At 42.9% G+C, this 19,073-nt stretch overlaps 1 protein-coding gene across 2 annotated transcripts in view; it reads right to left on the bottom strand.

The window, feature by feature from the left end:
* NAMPT (nicotinamide phosphoribosyltransferase) overlaps nt 1-17,231 on the bottom strand; it is a 31,707-nt gene extending 14,476 nt beyond the window's left edge. For both annotated transcript variants that reach the window (XM_084811067.1, XM_084811066.1), the window contains exons 1-6: nt 17,003-17,231; nt 8,297-8,453; nt 5,081-5,184; nt 4,057-4,185; nt 2,256-2,414; nt 1,750-1,886 (exon numbers count right to left, since the gene is read on the bottom strand). In XM_084811067.1, coding sequence (XP_084667193.1) covers nt 1,750-1,886; nt 2,256-2,414; nt 4,057-4,185; nt 5,081-5,184; nt 8,297-8,453; nt 17,003-17,062 — 746 coding nt within the window. In that variant the 5' untranslated portion in view covers nt 17,063-17,231. The remainder of the gene's footprint in view (nt 1-1,749; nt 1,887-2,255; nt 2,415-4,056; nt 4,186-5,080; nt 5,185-8,296; nt 8,454-17,002) is intronic.
* Nucleotides 17,232-19,073: the final 1,842 nt, after the last annotated feature.

Raw genomic sequence — 19,073 nt, 5'->3', positions numbered from 1 at the left:
AACATAGCAGTAATAATGTTCACCCCGAAGACTGATTGCATGCATATATGCATGCCAACTACACATCAGAGTAAATTAGGCTGAGAACATTAAATTTGCATTTAATCTATCCATCTCTATAGCCAGATTTCTCAGGAAAAGATAGCTTATGCTGAATTTATCTCTTACACAAAACCAGCTCCAAGGGAACCTATAAGTTGGAGGAAGTTCTCACAGACAGTTTGGTAGTAGGGAAAGCAGCAGAACAAGTAACATTCTGGAGATAGTGTAAACAAGAACAGAGCAGCCTATATTCTGGATGAATGATAGCAAAGACCAGATTTCTGGAGTGTATGGTAGAAGGTGCTGAGTTTTTACACAACAACACAATCATCTGTAGTTAAAAGGCAGATAAACTACAAGAAGTGTGAGGAACCCTTTTCAGTTTGATGTTGAATTCAATTTCAGAGAAATTCTCAGGGACTGCATTCCAGTGGTGGGCAAGGACCCAAGGCAAAAAGGGCAGGGTGAAAACACCAAAAAGTTTTCACTTGAAGCTCTTACTGCCATTTTAGAATGGGAAAAACCATGCAGAAGCTGGAAAACCACCAAATGCTCACAGTCAGAGAAAGTGGCATGGCCAGAAAAAGGGGCATGGCCATCTGGGGAAAGCCCAAGGGCCAGAATGGGACTCCAGGAAGGCCGGATTTGACTCACAGGCCTGAGGTTCCCCATCTCTGAGCTACAGAATTCATAAGCGCATTCTCAGCATGATCTCTTTATGACAGTTACATTATTGACCAGAGTAAGTACCAATTTTATGGTACATTATTGCCTCCATTGTATTTTCCCCATGTACCCTGAAGCAGCACTTGAATATAGTACTCATGGCATCACTACTGCTCTACAGAAGTCCTCAATCCAAGAACAGGTGAACAAACAATTTTATTTTTTGGATCACCGAAATAAAGTAGCTTGATAGACTATTAAAAGGAATTGGAAAGACTAAATATAGGTAGAAACCTAGATTCCAACATCAAGTCGGAAACCCGGGAGCTTTCTAGCACTGTTTTTCTATGAATTTTGTATATAAGTTATTATCTGTTCACACAACAGTATCAAGCTTGACTTCTAACAGATTAATCACCACCCCCATTGTACTATGCTAAAGCAATGCAGGTTTACAACATCTTCTTCTAGAACACTTACAAAACCTAAGGCTTTTAACATTACAGTGGAAGAATTTAATAGGTGATGGAAAAATTGAACATGTTGACAAAAAAGGTGCTCAATTCTTAATTAAAAACAGCAGACTGGCCAATGTTTCATTTAATAATGCTTCTAATTGCTCTCAACATATGATGTAAACAATGTCAAAAATCATGAAACATAATAAATTTACTGAATCTGATTTCTACTCTCCTTACATGGGACCTTGCAACTATGCAGGTTAACACCTCACTGCGTATTTCAATAATGTTAAACAGTGGCATAAAGAAAATAAATTGAATCCTATGGTATATATGACAACAGCAGAATCAGCAAAGACCTGTTGCTGCTTGGTATCAGACTTGCTAATGAACTTACTATTTTACATGAGTTCGCTTTTTAAAAAATGTATAAAAATAAGACATTTGCCATTGTGATATTCACATTTGTAGTAGGACCACAGCTTCAACTAATCCAACTTGATTGTAAACATAAGAATGGGGATGGATGGATGGATGGATGGATGGATAGATAGATAGATTCAAGAAAATACGAAGATACCTGTGTTCAGCAGCTGGAACAGAATAGCCTGGCACAGGGTCTTTTGTTCCATAGTACTTCTTAATCAAAGCAATTCCTGCTACTGTATCAGTTCCTTTAAAGTTCACCAAATGCGCAGAGGCTCCTATTCCTGCAGTCTGAGAACAAGGCATGACTTTGAATTACAGACACAATCAACCAAAATGGCAATTACTAGAATATTGTTTTAATGCACAATAATTCCAAATTAAGCAGTGCTTTTTCCAGTTTTCCAGTTAGTACCTATAAGACAATATAAATAATATATTAAGTGCAATACTTATTGTTTTTTTACTGTACTTTGAGGCTGTACAATGTAGTACATGGTGTTCACGTTTTATGAATTCCAGTTTTCGAATGATCTGTACATGAAATACAGTGGCCTGGAGAAGTTGCCAGAATTAATTCACTATGATTCACTATTCTCACTTTTCTGTATGCACTGCTCAGCAAGATAGACTTCAAACATAATGAAAACCAAGTATTACCTCTTGTGAAGACACCCCTCTGTAACCAAAGTCATGTAGTTTGTACTCCAGTCCTTCTAAACTGCCTGATGTTTCCAGCAAGTATTTTGCCAAAATCTTCTTTTGTTCTCTGGAGTTTGTGGCTACTGTTATTGGATACCATGACTGAACAAGAATAGTCTAGGAAAATATAAAATTTGCCATGACTCTTGGCTCCAAGGTAAATATAATAGGAAAAAGTGAAATGTTGAAAGGAAATGGGATCTACAATATAGCAATGAAATTAGATATGGCAGTGTTCATTATGTACACAAGTGACCCTATTCATAAGAACATAAGAGCCCTGCTGGATCAGACTGAAGGCCTATTTAGTCCAGGATTCTATTCTCATAGTGGTCAGGCAGGTGCCTATGGGAATCCTACATGCAGGATGTGAGTGTAATAGTACCCTCCTGCTCATGTTCCACAGCAACTGTTATACATAGGCATGCTGCCTCCAATATTGGAGATAATATATATAGCCATGATGACTAATAGCCATGGATAGCCTTATGTATTTGTCTAAACCCAGTGTTCTAGTATTGAGGCTTTTCTCCCTATCTGCTTTTCCCAAGGTATATACAGCTCTATCATGTACTCCTTATCTTACCTGAAAGGCGCTGGATGTTGTAACATTTCCTCTTAGTGGAATTGCTCCCATCCACTCATATTTCTGTTCTTCCCCTACCACCGCTACGTACATGTGTGCATGGGTGGCTGTTCGTGCATAACAACCAATTGATTAAAAAATGGTTTGTCATGCACAAGCACGAAAGAACGGGTGTACTGCCTGCAGCGTGCCAGCCTCTTCCACTTTTACTCCACAACCAGCTCCTTCGTAGGCTGTGGACCATGACATCCGAACCTGGACAGTTAACCAAATAACAAACCATGGGTTAACTGCTGGATTGTTTAACTCCTTAACAACTCAGAAGTCCAGGTTTAGACATCACGCTTCGCAACCTACGAAGGAGGTGATCGTGGGTTGCAGAGTAAAAGCGGAAGTGGCAGGGGTGCTGTAGGCAGCACTCCCGCTCTATCACATTTGTGTATGACAAACCCATCAGTTTTTAAATGTGCAAACCAGGTTACTGAATGTGTGAGAGAGGTGGGGTGCAGCAGTGAAGAATCATTCCTTACGGTCATCTTCACAATACACCAAAAAGACAGACACAGAAACCAGTCCCCTTCTACCACTTCCTATGGACTTAGGAACTGGAACTGGAGACTGCCAGACTATATGCAAGGCTGTACATGTCACTGTCTTAGCAACACCCCACCAGCTGACCTTTGGGCAGAAGGGAGAGAAGGGAACATATGCAGAGTCTGACAACAGCAGCCCATCCTGGGCTCACGTTCTCTCCATTGAGCTGTGTGCACAGCTGCCTTGGCACTACCTCATACTGAACAGGCACACATGGCTTGTAATCTTAAGAGACTTGTAACCCCAGAATATTGAATTAAGTAGTTCATAAGCAACCCAACTGAATATTGGATATATGGGGGGGGGGGGGAGAGACCAAAGTACATTAATACACTCAATGCTTGTTAAGACTTATGCGGAGTAATATGTCATTGTAAAAATAAAGTCTAAAAGCACACAAGCACAAGACCGTAACCACAACTTGTGTTTAATTATGCATTTCCCCACTGGCTCATATCAGAGGACAGAATGACACCTTTTAAAGGTGGCTTTAAATACACAAGCAAGTCCTATTGAAAATGGAAGCCAATAAGCTAGAAAGATCTCTCAATCGTACAGAGACAATTTTTCATTACTTACCTCAATCCAGTTTGTGAGCCAATAACAGTCTGGATCAGTGTTTTCAACAGTGAAGAGTACATTTCCTCTGGGAATTACACAGCCCTCAGGAACAGCTTTTATTTCTATTGGAAGACATCCTTCATACTTCTGTTATATACAGAGCAAAACATACAACAATTATTTGGAAATAGTCAAATACTACTCATTTCATTGGATGTAAGACAGAATTTAGTATCAATGGATGTTTTTATTGGACAGTCTATTCCTTTAAGTGCAATACTCATTCCACTTTACTCATTCCTTTAAGTGGGAGTCACTCAAAGTCACTGCTACAAAATTCTGGCTTGATTCAAAGAGCACTAAAGGCCATAATTCAGCACACAATTAGCCCCTCATATTTTCTTCTTCTTTCAGTTACAATACTGGCAATTACTTTAACTTTACATTAGCAAGGCTCAGTTCAAATCCAGAACTTGTGTATCAGATACAATGCCATTTGGAAAGTAAAATTATGATTTCACCAAGGAATTTAGAGTACTGCCCTCAAAGGGCAGGGCATGCTTCTTTAGGAAGGAATGAACAAATGTTGGTCCATCAAGAAAAGTTTCAACTCACCTCTGGGAACATAATATTTAAGACACAACTGATGTCTTCAAAATATATATATGTATGTATGTATGTATACTATCACAGTTACGTATACATTACCAAGAGATATATAGTCATAAAACAAATAAAGCTCTTCATTTGCTTTTCTATATGAAAATTTGTCCAGCAAGCTCAACTTCCACACATGTGGCAACAAATCCCTCTTACCTGGAAATTCTACTTAGCATTTGAAAGGATGAATACTGCTTTATTCTATGGTCTTTTTTAAATAGAGTAATACCTGCTAGCTCTATCAAACTGAACTCAAGAAACTAAGCATTTGTCAATTGCAACCACATAGCTAACACAAGGTGAGTTTTGATAGTCACATGAACGACAGCTATTTTTAAAAAGTTTTCTCCTAAATTTAAGAGTACACTAAATTTCTTTTTACCTCAAGAATGTAGTTCCACCCCGTTTCATTGAAGACATCATCTTGAAAGTGTTCCTTGTATACCTCTTTGGCTTCCTGAATTTTCTCTTTGGTTACCACTTTGCCTGGGATGAAAAACAATGTAGGTTGTGTGATAAATACATACAAGTAACACTGACACATAAGAATGCCTACTGAAAGTTAGCTGGGCATGATCATTTATTATTTTATAGATGTATTGTGATAGAAGCAGCTGATTAAATTATGAAAAAATTCTTGACCGTGGCCAATGCAATTCTTTCTGGTTTAGTAACTGACAGACTGCAGCTAGGAATACATTGTACTGAACTCAGTAAGACTCATTTCCAAATAAACATACAAAGAATTGGGCTGCATGCATCCTGATCTTAAATACTGCTTACTTCAAAGAAGACTCCATTGGTTAAAGTTGAATGTACTTCTAAATATATGTTTTACCATCAGGATACAGAGTGAAAAACAGTTATGCTTATAACTACCCATTGGTAGGTAGTCTTCTGAGATGAGAAACTTATCTATGACAGCAATTTCAAGAAATCAAGAGAAGGCTGCAATTGTCACATACTAAATCTTATGTTTTAGTCTTGGTTACTCCCATATTATGGCAAAAAGAAAATAGATTGAGAGCCAGTGTAGTGTAGTGGTGAGAGTGACGGACTGGGAGCCGGGAGATCTGGGTTCTAGTCCCCACTTGGCCATGGAAGCTCACTGGGTGACTTTGGGCCAGTCACAGACTCTCAGCCCAACCTACCTCACAGGGTTGTTGTTGTGAGGATACAATGGTGAGGAGGAGGATAATGTAAGCCGCCTTGAGTTCCTTGCGAGAGGCGGGGTATAAATGCAATAAATAAAAATAAAATAAATAGATTGCCCTAGTACTGTTCCTCAGATTCAGGCACTGGGTATTGTATGTTGATTGGTATGAAAATGATGATCTAAGGAAGACAGCTGCCTGCCAATGACAGGATGATTGCTGTTGCCTAAGTTACATAAACGAGGCTATTCCTGCAGTTGCAAAGACCAATTTAATGACCTAGAAGGATCCACACTAGGGCCTTTCTTAAGTATCATATTAAAAGCTAACGCCATTCTACAGAATCAACACTTATTTGTCAAAGTTATTTGGAGGCAGTTTTCTTAGTCAGGCTTGGCACAGTCTTCCCAAGTGGTGCTCAAGGCAACAAACAGTAAAATAAAAGACATCAAAACATGAAAACAGGTAGGTAAATAAAATGTAGATGTTGAACAGGAATCTCCTAGCACCAATACATGGAAATGCCCATCTAAGAATGACCAGACCCACCATAACATGGTGCTTCCAAGTTCCATCCCAACCAGGCAGTACAAAAAGATACCATGGTGAATGGTACTGAAAGCTACAGAGAAGTCCAGCAGAACTAACAGGGAAACAGTTCCCCTGTCCAGCTCCAGGTATAGATTGTCTAAACTGTCACCATCCCATATGCAGGCCTGAAGTTGGACTGAAATGGAACTATTAAACTGCCTCACCCAGGAACACCTAGAGCTGAGATTCCAACACACACACACACACACACACACACACGCAAGTACTTTGTACAAGAATGGAATATTAGAGCCTGGCCACAAATTATCCATTTCAGTGGAGTTCAGGGATTTTTTAAAGTGAGGTCTCAACGCTATCTCTTTTAGGCGCAGTAGAACCACACCCACTTAAATACTAGATACAACAGGAGTGGGGAACCTCCTTCAGCCTGAGGGGGCTGAATTTCATTGCGGAGAAGCTCTTGGAAGCTGCATTCCAGTGGGGAACCACAGGGGGACCAAGCCTGAGGGTCCCCACTTGAGATAGACTGAAATCTTCAAACAGCAGCATTGCAGTAATATATTCCAGCAAACAAGAAACATAATGATAACAATAATGTTGCATGTTATTTATAATTTATTACATAGAATAATCGAGTTGGAAAAGGCCACTTAGACCATCGAGACCAACCCACTGTCCAGTGGAGGAATCCAGTTTATAGCATCCCTTTACATTTTAGATCCTGTCTTTCTTCCATGGAATTCATTTTACCATTTAAGCTGTAAATTAAGTCAATAGCACAAAATAAGCATATTTATTAGAAAAACTAGCTTGAATGAGAGGAACAGATATTCTTTGCCACACTTAAAAAAAACTATTTAAAACTAGTTAACATTATATTTTAAAATGCCACATCAGAACACAGTATCTACAGAGATCATTCATTTTCACTTTTTGAAAGTGGAAACATAACTGAATCCTGTGTAAAATAGCCCTATTGCCCTGTTAGGTTTATCCTATTCTTTTATGCTCCGTTTTTTCAATGTCTGAAGATCTATGAACAGTTCATCTGAAAACAGACTGTAGCACAATGATAACTTAGGGCGCAATCCTATTGGGGTAGGCGGCCGCCTCCAAACTCGGAGGAGACTGCCTATTCAATGCAGGGCAGGAGAAGCATGGCTGGGATCGTCCCCTCTGCGCTTCAGCCACCCTTGCATTTATGACTAGACAGCCAATTTCAGCTGTCTAGCTGTGGGACCTCGGAGTGCAGGAAGCAGTGGCTGGACAACACATAGGATGTGTTGTACAGGCATTTCTGACTTCACCGTTCTGACATGCCCCCAGGAACGCCCCATTTTTGCTGTTCCACACTCCTCTTCCAAGTGCAGAGTGCATGGCCATTCTGCACTGCCTATGAGGCAGCGCGGAGGAGGTTGAGGTAAGTTCCTCGGAACGGACCTATCCTATGGCCATCTAGCTGCTGACTAGCAGCCATAGGATTGCGCCCTTAAATGCATAAAGTTTGTGCTGTACAAGATTTCATATATCTAAATATACTTCAAAAGAAGTATAGGCTCCTGCTCAGAAAGGCTCCTGCCCAAAACACAGGGACAGCCACTGCCAGACTGAGTAGACACTACAGAGGAAGACAGACCACTTCACTATGAGGCAGCTCTTTTTATCCAAGACATATTTGGACACAAATCTTAGGCACATGGCAGCAATTAATTCAGAAGTCAGAATGATTTCAGGAAGTATTACCTTTTGAGAATTCTTTTCTGTTTTATCCTTAATTTACAGACTGAATTAAGACACTTTGAAAGCTATTCCTACTCCAAAGAATTCAGAAAAAATGAGAAAGTATAGGATTTATTTACAAAGAATACATTTAAAATTCTAGGATGAAATACCTTTTAAGTATTTATTAAGAATGTACTGCAACCCGTAAAAAACAGTTTCCTCATATTTCACCTTCCTGAATTTGGAGTTCTCGGTCTTCTTTTCACGACATTCAAAGTATGAATACACTTTGCTTGTATTGGGTGGATATTGTTTATAATGTGTCACCTACAATAAGAAAAACCTCAGTTTAGAAAACATTTCACCACATACCAAAAAGTAGTTAACCAAAATAAACTATGATAGTTCCACACACATTTCTAGCAAAGATCAGTTTCATCCTTCATCCTCTAGCTCAGCCTGGCAAGACTGATGTTTTCTAAATCCAGGAAAAGTTGAACAACAAGGAGCATTTCATCACTCCACCTCTCCTCCTGGCAGTATATGAACAGTTAATTTTTGACCAGTTGGCCCTCTCACCAGTTTCCAGCTGCCCGAGCAACATAGCCCTGTTACTATATATTTCCCCACCTAGTTCCTATTCTACACAGTTTACAGAACAACCTTTCTACAACTGAGAAGTGAAACTGACCAGGATTCTGAACAAACCTGAAAATTGACAGGTTTTGTCAATTTTCACTCAGTGGTTCACCATCAGATCTAGGAGTAGCAGCATGCCTTTAGAGATGAAGTTATCATTTCAGGGATCTCCAAGATGTTACAAGGCTTCCTTCAAGCAGAGACCAAATAACACAAATTTTGCTTGCTAACAATTATTCTTGTGCAGCACGTGTATGACCACAACATCACCATGTACAGCCATGTATTCCCTATTTGCACTGCAAGTCTAGAAAGCTTTGTCTTGTCTATGAACAACCTTCTTTTAGACCTCACCTGTCCATCATTTGCTCCTGGCAATATTAAATGGCAATATTACACATAAGAGCTATATATAAGCGGGGGTGGGGATGAAAACTAAACTAGTATTCCCCCCACAATAGTGAGTTATACAAGTCCATATAGTATTTTCCCTCAATTATAACATTTATTACAAGTAATTTGAAATTACTGGAAATGTTACCAAAAAGAGCATAAGAAAAAAACAATATTTTCGGCTGATAGTTTGATCAAGACAGTTTTCAATAAATGACTCTGGTAACTTTCAATTGGTGCATTCTCCTAAATTAAAGTTATATAAGTCATTTGAAAATGGGATAATTTTACACACAGAACATTAATTTGATGGCATCTCTTCAGGGAAATATTTCCCAGCTTATTAAAATATGTACTTCTGACATTTTTAAGACAAAAGCATTTGATTTTTCCCTTACCTGAAAAACTAAAGCTGTTGACTAAAAGTTTTTTAAAAGTCAATATTTCCTTTCCACCACTTAAACCTTTTTATTTTTTTGTATTTCTCTCAGCTTGGGCAATGTATTAGACTGGTCAGTTTCACTCTCTGTTTCTGATACACCTGCACAATACTGTAATGTTTGGATTTCCAACACTGCAAGGGAATGTTTGATAAGGGTCAAAAAATTAAAATAACAAAAATATTTTCAGTCAGATTTTTAGGTCTAAAAATCCTAAACTTTGAGCTCAGTGTGTATGGCAACATGTAACCATCTCCATATAAGCAAATCAGTCTAAAGATAGTACTGATGAATTTGGCATTTTATCCTTAAACTGCCTGCAGGTCTGGCTCAAACCTAAATGCAGGGCACAAATGTGTGATTTGTTAAATAAATAGGGTGGACACATTACATTCTAACTCTGGTCAGTCATTTCCACTGAAAGCACTTGCAACAACCATTGGCTCTTGAATTGTAGTCCACATGCCAGTAAATGTCAGCAACGTACATCTTTATTACAAATGCAAGATCAGTAGTGTCTAATCCAGAAAGGACAAACTACTCTTATTTTCAGGGCAATGTTCATTGGAATGCTTTACTCGCTTTTAAAAAAAATCCATGTGATCAAGTCTTCTTATTGCTTATTTAACACCACATTTCAAGTTATAATCACACTTATGATCACATAACTTATTAAAATTGAAACATTAGTCCACTATTTATAAATTTAGGGAGCAATCCTATGGCCGCTAGACAGCGGCTAGGTGGCCACAGGATATCTGGTTTTCTGGAAACTGACCTCAGAGCCTGCATTCTGAGGTTGGTTCCCGGAGAACCGACCTCCCCCCACTTCCGTGCTGCCTTGGAGGCAGCGCGGAACAGCCCCATCCTCCACGCTTGCAAGAGGAGCGTGGTACGGCTGAAAGGGGGCGTTCTGGGGAGGGGAGGGCGGAAATGCCTGTATGACACATCCAACGTGTCATACAGCAGCCTCCTCCCCCGCTCAGCCCTCCTGCAGCTAGACAGCTGCAATCAGCTGTCTCGCTGAAAATGCAGGGTAGGAAAAACGCGGAGGGAACAATCCCCTCTGTGCTTCTCCTGCCCTGCATTGGATAGGTGGTCATCTCTGAGTTCAGAGGCAGCCGCCTATCTGAATAGAATTACGTCCTTATTTAAAATATTTCTTGGCCGCCTTTCAGGGCAGAAGCCCTCCCAAGGCGGCTTACAACAATAAATTGTAAGACTATCATATCTAGTTTTCCCCCTGTGCTTAAACTAAAGACCCTTGATTAGGAAACACTTCCCTTTTGTTTAACGTCGCATTCTATGTTTGCTTTAAAAACTGAATTTCTATGCCAAGTCGGCATCTTGAGGTACCAAATAAAATTTTAAGTTTCAATTTTGGGGGGTATGGTTTCCTTATCCAACAGCTACTATAATCATTTCTAGAGCCTTCATCCTGAATTTACATGAACTATGTACAGTAACATGCAACACCTAAGGAGTGAAACAGCTGAAAATGTAAAAAAAACTTTCAAAAATTCTGCAACATAAAAACCACTTTTTCAGGCAGGACTATCTGAACTGATATTCAAGTTTCTGAATTAGATGCATTTCATGCAGAAATAGATAGGAAGACAGACTTGACAGATGAAGGATTGTGTCCCTAGTTTATTTGAAAGTAACTTCTGTTCAATTTGACATACCATGGCAAATCATTAGTAATATTCAACTTATCAATATATACATATTAATAGTAAGTATGATGCATGCTACATGCCAATGAGTTGGGTTAATCAAAACTTTAACAAACCTTACACATATGAGGAAATTAAGGACCAATTGTACTAGTAGCCTATTTGTTCAGTTCCTTATATTTCCTCTGGATTACAATCAATTCTTCCAATCACCAAAGCCTCCATATTAATAGGGAAAGGAAACTAGTAAGATGAGCAAGGCATTTCACTAGCATTCTTCAACTAAGGTTAGAAGGTCACTACAAACTATGCATCTTTGCCTACCTATGCTTGGAAACAATTATGTAACCTAGAGGCTTGACTTCTGCACTGAACTCTATGTGCAGCTACCTTTGAGAAGTATTTGGCGCTCTTGTTAGTGCAAAACATGGTAGCTCATATGTTAAACTGGGAATAATCAATTTCATCCCTATTTTGTGTGAGCTAAAATAGCAACCCATTAGCTTTGGATATAACACAATATGTAGGTTTTAACCTTTAAACAGCCTGAACATCACAGTCTCCAACTACTTAAAATCATCAAGGGAGGTCCTGCTCCAAATTCCAGAACTTTGTGAAGCAACACTGACAGGAGCAAGCAGCAAAGCCTTCACAGTGACATTTCCAGTTATGTGGATCTCTCATTACAGAGAAGCTCAGTCAACATCCTTGCTTGCCTTTCTGAGGGAAGTGATAACATAGTTTCATTTTTTTGCTCATGTAGGAGCGTACTATAATTTGGCCTGCAGTTGGTAAATTGTAAAAGTGTATTATATTACTATAATTGTTGGAAGCGCTTAAACTTAGAGATCTTTCCTTTTAAAGGTTAAGCAACTCCCAGAACAGCTACGAAGTGCCATTTCTTCCTTCAAATCCTTCTCCAAATCCTCATTCACCTCACAATCCTCCATTGCCTCTCCAGTATTAGACAGTGAACATCAATATGTCTTTTTTGTTTATGATACTCTAACGTATATCCAATTGGCCCTATGTACTAGTACATGTCCCCAGGTTAAGAAATCAACTGTCCCTATTTTGCCTTGGGGAGATGTTTGGGACACCTTTTAAGACTGGGTTTGGACATCACGCTGCAGCTCATTATCAGTCTTTTGATCTACTACGAGCCATGGCATCCACAGGTGCCATTTTAAATATGCAACCCCCACTTGGGAGTTGTTGTGTCACGCAACCTGGCAAGCATGGGTTAGGCAACCCTTGCATAACCCTAGAATGTAACATGGGGGTTGCATATTCAAAATGGCAGCCACACCCCCACACACATGTGTATGTATGTATGTATGTATGTATTTCATTTCTATACCGCCCAATAGCCGAAGCTCTCCGGACAGTTCACAAAAATTAAAACCAAAAAGCTATGTACCACAGCTGTGTACCACAGCTTCATCATGGATTAAATTACTCATGATGGGCTGTCATGTCATGCAAACTGGCCCTAAGACTACCTACTTCCTCTCTACTTCTGTTTTCCACCAATCAAGGAACCTCTGTGGTTTGTTCTGAGTAGCAGCTGAATTTGATATTTTAAAAAATGTGGGAAATCAACCATTGCTTGCTTTTTGTTTGTTCCCAGCAGTCCTGTGGTTGATTCACCACATCAACTGGTAGAGCTCAATTTGAATGTCTGCAATGGTGCAGACATCACGAGTTCAACATCAAGTCAGTCTCTTCCCCTCCCTATTATTTTCCCCTACCCCAACAAACTTTTTGTAACATCTTGCCTGATGAAGTGATCTGGAGATCTCAAAAGCTTGCACACTTTTTGGAAGCTTTGAATTGGCCTAATAAAAGTATTGCACTGATATGGATTTTAGAACTTTTAAATGGTTAGCACGGACATGTTCCAGAAGGTTAAGATTCTCTGCTGGGGATGGATCCTGACTGGTGAGCGTGCATGTAAATTAGGGATGGATGATTCTATTTCTGGTTTGTGTCATTTTCAGATGTGTTCACTGCTCCATCCATTCCCACATCAGAGACTTTAAAAATGCATGGAAATTCCCATTTAAAAATATTTCACACACATATTTTAAGCATTTCCCCTCAAAATATGCATTTCTAAAACTATTTTCTCTGAAATGTGCATTTTGATTTTTTTTGAGCAGAGAACTGCATCAAAACAGCAATGATTACATTCAAATCTGCATGTTAGCCTCGGAGGTGCTGATCAAGTACGGAACTCAAAGGTCAGATTCCTCGAACATCCCTAATGTAAATGCATTCACATGGACACAATATGCCAGTGCACCACTTCATGTCCAACCCCCACTCACAAACACCTCTCCAGATAGTAGATGCTGATTATTGTGTTTGAACTGTGCTATTCTGTTATAAATAAAATCCTATATGAGGTTAAACACTAAGTTTCTTACTATGAACTTACAGTTAGTTCACTAGCACACTTGCTTCAGATAATGCATGTGATGAGCTTTGAGTACTTGAAAGCACAGCAAATGTTAATTATGATGATTTATTATAGTACCACAAGGCTCTCAGTTAATTGTTTTTATTCATTGTTGACTGACAGAAATATATCGCTGATGCTTTTATATTACTTAACAGGAGGATTTCAAAACATATAGGGCATATGATGTTTACATCACAGTATGAAGGTATCTCCAATTATACTTACATGATAGGTACATGATAGATTATGTTCTAACTCTAGGCTTTAAATTTTATGTTTTAAGTTTTGCCTGCATAGAATTTTGGCTCAGTGGTAGAGCACATGCTTTGCATTAAGGAGGTCTCAGGTTCAATTTCCAGAAGGGCTAGAAAAAGTCTCCTGTTTCAAACCCAGGAGAGCTGCTGCCAGCCAGTGTAGGGTAGAGAATACTGAACTAGATGTACCAATGGTCTGGCTTGGTAGCTTCCTATGTTAACTTTAAAGTCTAAAAACATCACGTTTTGCTTAGGCTAAGCTTTCACTGTAAATGCTAACCATTGTTACTAGCATACAAGTTTAAAATACAGGACACAATTCAGTCCAGTTACATACTGAAGGCTGTAATACTCTACTCACTGACCTGGAGATAAGTCCCACTAAATTAAATTGGACTTACTTCTGAGTAGACACATATAGGATTGCACTATAAATCCTGCTCATTCTCATATTGAAATGAATGAGATTTAGGGCGCAATCCTATGGCCGCTAGACAGCATCTAGACAGCCATAGGATTTTTCGGTTCCCAGAAATCCGACTCCCCACCTCTTCCCCCGCCACCTCGTAGGAGGCATGGTACATCCCCAGCTCCGCGCTCGGAACAGCAGCGCAGAGCAGCCTTAAAGAGGGTGTTCCTGGGGGCGGGGATCACGGAAGCGCTATTATGATGCTTCCTATGCACTGTCTGGCCTCTCCCCACCACTCCAAGGTGCCCCGGTTAAGCTGCAAATGCAGGGCAGCCAGAGCGCAGAAAAAAACATCCCCTCCGTGCTCCGCCCACCCTGCATTGGATAGTCAGCCACCTCCGAGTTCGGAGGCGGCTGACTATCCCCATAGGACTGCACCCTTAGAAGTGTTTGTGCCTGAAGTGCTTAGTAAACTGGTAGGTGCTAATGTTATAACACAGCTACAATAGACACAGCAAGTGAATCACTACAGCAAGATTAACACAGAACAGCAATTTAAAAGCATAGATTAAGTCAAGAACTCTGATTGTAACGTCCCTCAAATACAACTTTCCTCTGTATTCCCCTTGAAATCAGTGGAGCTATACACTAACATGCTTTCATAATCAGTATTTGCAGGAGTAGCATTACTGGTTTAAAATGCTTGATCATCTTGTTGGCATTAGAAATGGTTTGTTTCATAGCACTACCATCTACTACCATATCCAGTTCCAAGCATTTCAAAACCAACAACTGTGTGGGGGAATTAAACTTTGGAGACCACTATAGAAGCAATTACTGTAATTATAATCAACAATTTAAACACTGAACAGAGGTTTTGGTCAGAAACTACATACTTAAAGACAGTTGTACAGCCTGTAAGAGTCCAACCAAAAACCCTATGATTAAAAAACTTATCAGGAGAGCTTAACTCCCTTCTCCCATTATTAAAATCTGGTTTCATTGTTTTGGTTCCTCTACAGGAGGGGTGGCCCTCCAGATTCTTTGACCTTCAGTGCCCATCAGCCCTAGCTAGTACAGGCACTGGTGAGGGATCATGGGAGTTGTAGGCCAAAACCTCCAGAGAGCCAAAAGTTGCCCACCCCTGCTCTGCAGTGTTGCAGTTATCTGTTTCTAAAGCCCAAGCTCTGTGCCTTTGTTGTCCAAATTAAGCAACATCTGTAATTAGGAAATACCAGTGGCACAAGTAAAGGCTTTAAAAGCTATACATCTCTTTACAGATCAATAGATAAAATCTATTATTTTGATAAAGTGCACGAAGCATGCATACTTTGAGCAGAAAACATTCACATCCCCCTTTCTCACCAACAATCAACTAAATTTAGCACTTTGTACTGGGAGTAATTGAATGAGGCTGATGTGTCACCAACATTTCATTGATCTCCCCCTGCCAGGACTGGGAGAACTTGAGTGTCTGGATGACAGAGTAAATAGCATATGAGTGCACTGCTGAGCCAGCTCCTCCCTGCCACAGGTTTCACTTTCTGTCTTGGCCATTTTCTCTGTGTGTGTACTTTCCTTCTACTGGAAACTTCTGAGCATGAGGGACACACACGAGGAGACGGCTACTGCCCCAAGAGCTCCTGCTTATTCTCCCCTCATATCAGCATGATAAGCCCTGGTTTCCATCTTCCCGCCAATTCCAAGCTCATTGGGATAAGAACGGTTACATTCCAGAACAAGCCAAGCACTTCCTCGTCCGTTCTCCCTCACAGACTACTACTAGCATCTATACACCACTCAACTAAATTGGGATACCTGACGGAGCCACAAGTCACCATCCTAAGCCTTCAGACCAGCCACTTTTGCTCCAAAAACGCAGCCATGTTACTGTGCACCCGCACGAATATTTACTTGGAAGTAGTCCTCGCCAATTTCAATGAGCCTTCCTCCCAGCTAAGGGTACAAAGGGCTGCATCCCCGGTCTGCTGCACCAGGAGACTCGTGGCTCTTCAAAAGCCTCGACTGAAATTCATGGCAGCATAAGCTTTCCCTAGAAGCCAAAGAGCCTGCTGCCACCAGGTGCATGCGGTACCAAGGGCAAAGAGGCTGGCCTGCTGTGACCCGCGGTGACCCACTCTGCCTTTCCTCCTCACCCGCTTTTCGCTAGTCGCGGACGGGCAGGCACGGCCTGCGAGCCGTCGCACACGTAGCCCCGGGCACCCAGCGCCATGTAGCGCTCTTAAGCAGGTCCTCCTGGCCCGGTGCCTGGAGTGGCGAGTGAGGTGGATGGGGAGTGAGTGAGGTGGATGGGATGAAAGAAGAGGCGGGGGGAGAGAATGAGGAATTAGCGGCTGCCGGCGCGGTGGTGGCGGGAGATAATAGCGCAGTTGGGGGGGGGGGGGAGAAGAAACGGAACCAGCACAAGAACCCAGCAATGCCCACAGTCAGCCCAGCCCAGCCCAGCCCAGCCCGCCTAAAGGTGGAGAGGCCGGGATGGGGAAGGCGGGTGCAGAGGTGAACCAGCCCCTCCCCCGCTTCAGACCCCTCTTCCTCCCCGCCCGCCCGCCCGCCCGCCGCCCCTCTTCCTTCACCCCCAACCTTGTAGGAGTCGGTCGCGAGGAGGATGTTGAACTCGGCTCCCCCCGCCGCACTTTCCATGTCGCCTGCTGGCTGAGAAAAACGCGAGCCTAGCGGGGAAGGGAGGACGGGAGGAGGGGCGCGGGGACGGGATACCGCGCCAGCACTAGCTGCGGAGCGAGCCAGGGGGGCGGGAGGAACGCGAACACGGGCTTCGCCGCCGCTCGCGCTGCCCACTGCCGAGCGCCTCAGGGCAGAGGGGGCGGGGCCAGGACGTCACGGAGGGCCGGGCGCCGTTTCAGTCCCCGCCCTTGATTGGACGCCGGCCCCTAGAGCGGGGAGAGGGACCGACAGAGGGGAGTTGTGAGGTCACCAGGAGGAGGGCCTTCGGCGCATTCGTCAATTGGTTGCTGTCCCCGGCGAGGAGAAAGAGGGCCAGTGACGTCACACAACAAGCAGAGCGCACGCTCCCGCTCTCTTCCTCCGTCAGCTTCGCATCCCGCCGCCTCCGCCCCCCCCCCCGCACCGGAACGAAGAAGGGGTGGAGTTGAGGAACTGACGTCTCAGGAGCGAACGCCTCTCTTCGCTCGCTCTCATAGGACAGGGCGGTCTCGTGCCGTCGCTCGCTCTCATTCGACAGGGCGGGCGGAGTGAGGAAGGGCGTGAGGGGAGGCTCGACAGGGATGGCGCTGGCCGAAGGAAGGGGGCGCATGCGCGGGAAGGGAGCGGGCTCTGCTTTCGTTTCTCCGCGACTGAGGCGAAGGTGGCCGGGGCGGCCGCTCCCGAGAGCGGCTTGGAAGGGAACCGCGAGTCCCGCCAGCGGCCTCTGAGGAGGGCCTCGCGCACGTGGCGACGGGCGCGGGGCCGCGCGTAGTTCCCTGGATCCGGGCGGGCGGCGCAGGGCTGCCCGTGGGGGACCTGAGCGCGTGTCGCTCGGAACTTGGGTGGCCCTCGCTCCTCAGGCAGCGCGCTGGGGGCTGGAGCCCGGGCCCGCGCATTTCTGCCTAATCCAGAAGGGCGCCCCAAAGTGTCCGGCCTCTGGAGTGCATCCCACAACTCGACAGGCGCCGCTCCCTCAGCCAACAGCAGCAGCGGACGTTAGCCGACGTTAGTGTGAGGCCCATTCATTTCAACAGGTCTGCTCTAAGTAGGACGTACATTTCGTACGTAATTTTAGGTCTTGGACTTAGGGTGCAATCCTGTGAATGTTTATACGGAAGGAAGTCCGTCTAAGCACAGCTGGCTGGGGAATGCTGGGAGTTGAGGGACTTTCTTCTGTCTAAACATGCCTTGGATTGCGCCGTTAATAGTCTTGTGGGGGTGGGGGCCTTCACTGTGGCCATGTGCGTGACTTCAGTTGTGAAGTCCACAACTAAGATGACTCTTACCCCACCCCGGTCCAGCTGGCGTTCCATGCTTTAAAACTGCTTCTACGTTACTGATACAGTAGGGTGGGTGGACACACTTTGAGCGTGTGTTGTTTTGCATTTTAAACTTACCCAGATCCTGGCACTGTCATGACTACAGAAATGAAACGGGGTTTGTTTCTGCACCTGACACTCTCTGGGTGGTCATTTGGGGTCCCCTGGCCCTGAGATCCAGCCCTAGCTGCAGTCACCACCGCTGACACTGGATACAATCCAAAGAATCTTTAGCACATAAGGAGAGCCCTGCTGGATCAATCACAGGCCCGTCTCGTCCAGCATTCTGTTCCCACAGTGGCCAACCAGATGCCTGTGGGAAGCGCACCAGCAGGACATGAGTGCAACAGCACCCGCCTGCTTATGTTGCCCAGTCCCCAGCAATACGTTCATAGACATGCTGCCTCTGATATGGAGGTAATGTATAGCCATAGTGACTACTAACCATTGATAGTCTTACCCTCCATGAATTTGTCTAATTCCCTTTTAAAGCCGTCCCAGAGTGGTGGACATTGCTACAACTTGTGATAGAGGATTTCACAGTTCAACTGTGGTTTGTGGTTCCTCAAAGCAGCCTTCACCTTGTGCTGTCGGGTGCTTTAGACTACAGTTCCAGGTGCTTTAGACTACAATTCCATTTGGCCCCATCTGGCATGGCCAATGATCAATGA

Source organism: Heloderma suspectum, chromosome 7 (assembly GCF_057233095.1).
Source record: "Heloderma suspectum isolate Gila_16-S chromosome 7, 16-S_ref, whole genome shotgun sequence".
Classification (NCBI taxonomy): domain Eukaryota; kingdom Metazoa; phylum Chordata; class Lepidosauria; order Squamata; family Helodermatidae; genus Heloderma; species Heloderma suspectum.
Note: the sequence above shows the minus strand (reverse complement) of the source record. Positions and strands in the feature narration are given on the sequence as shown.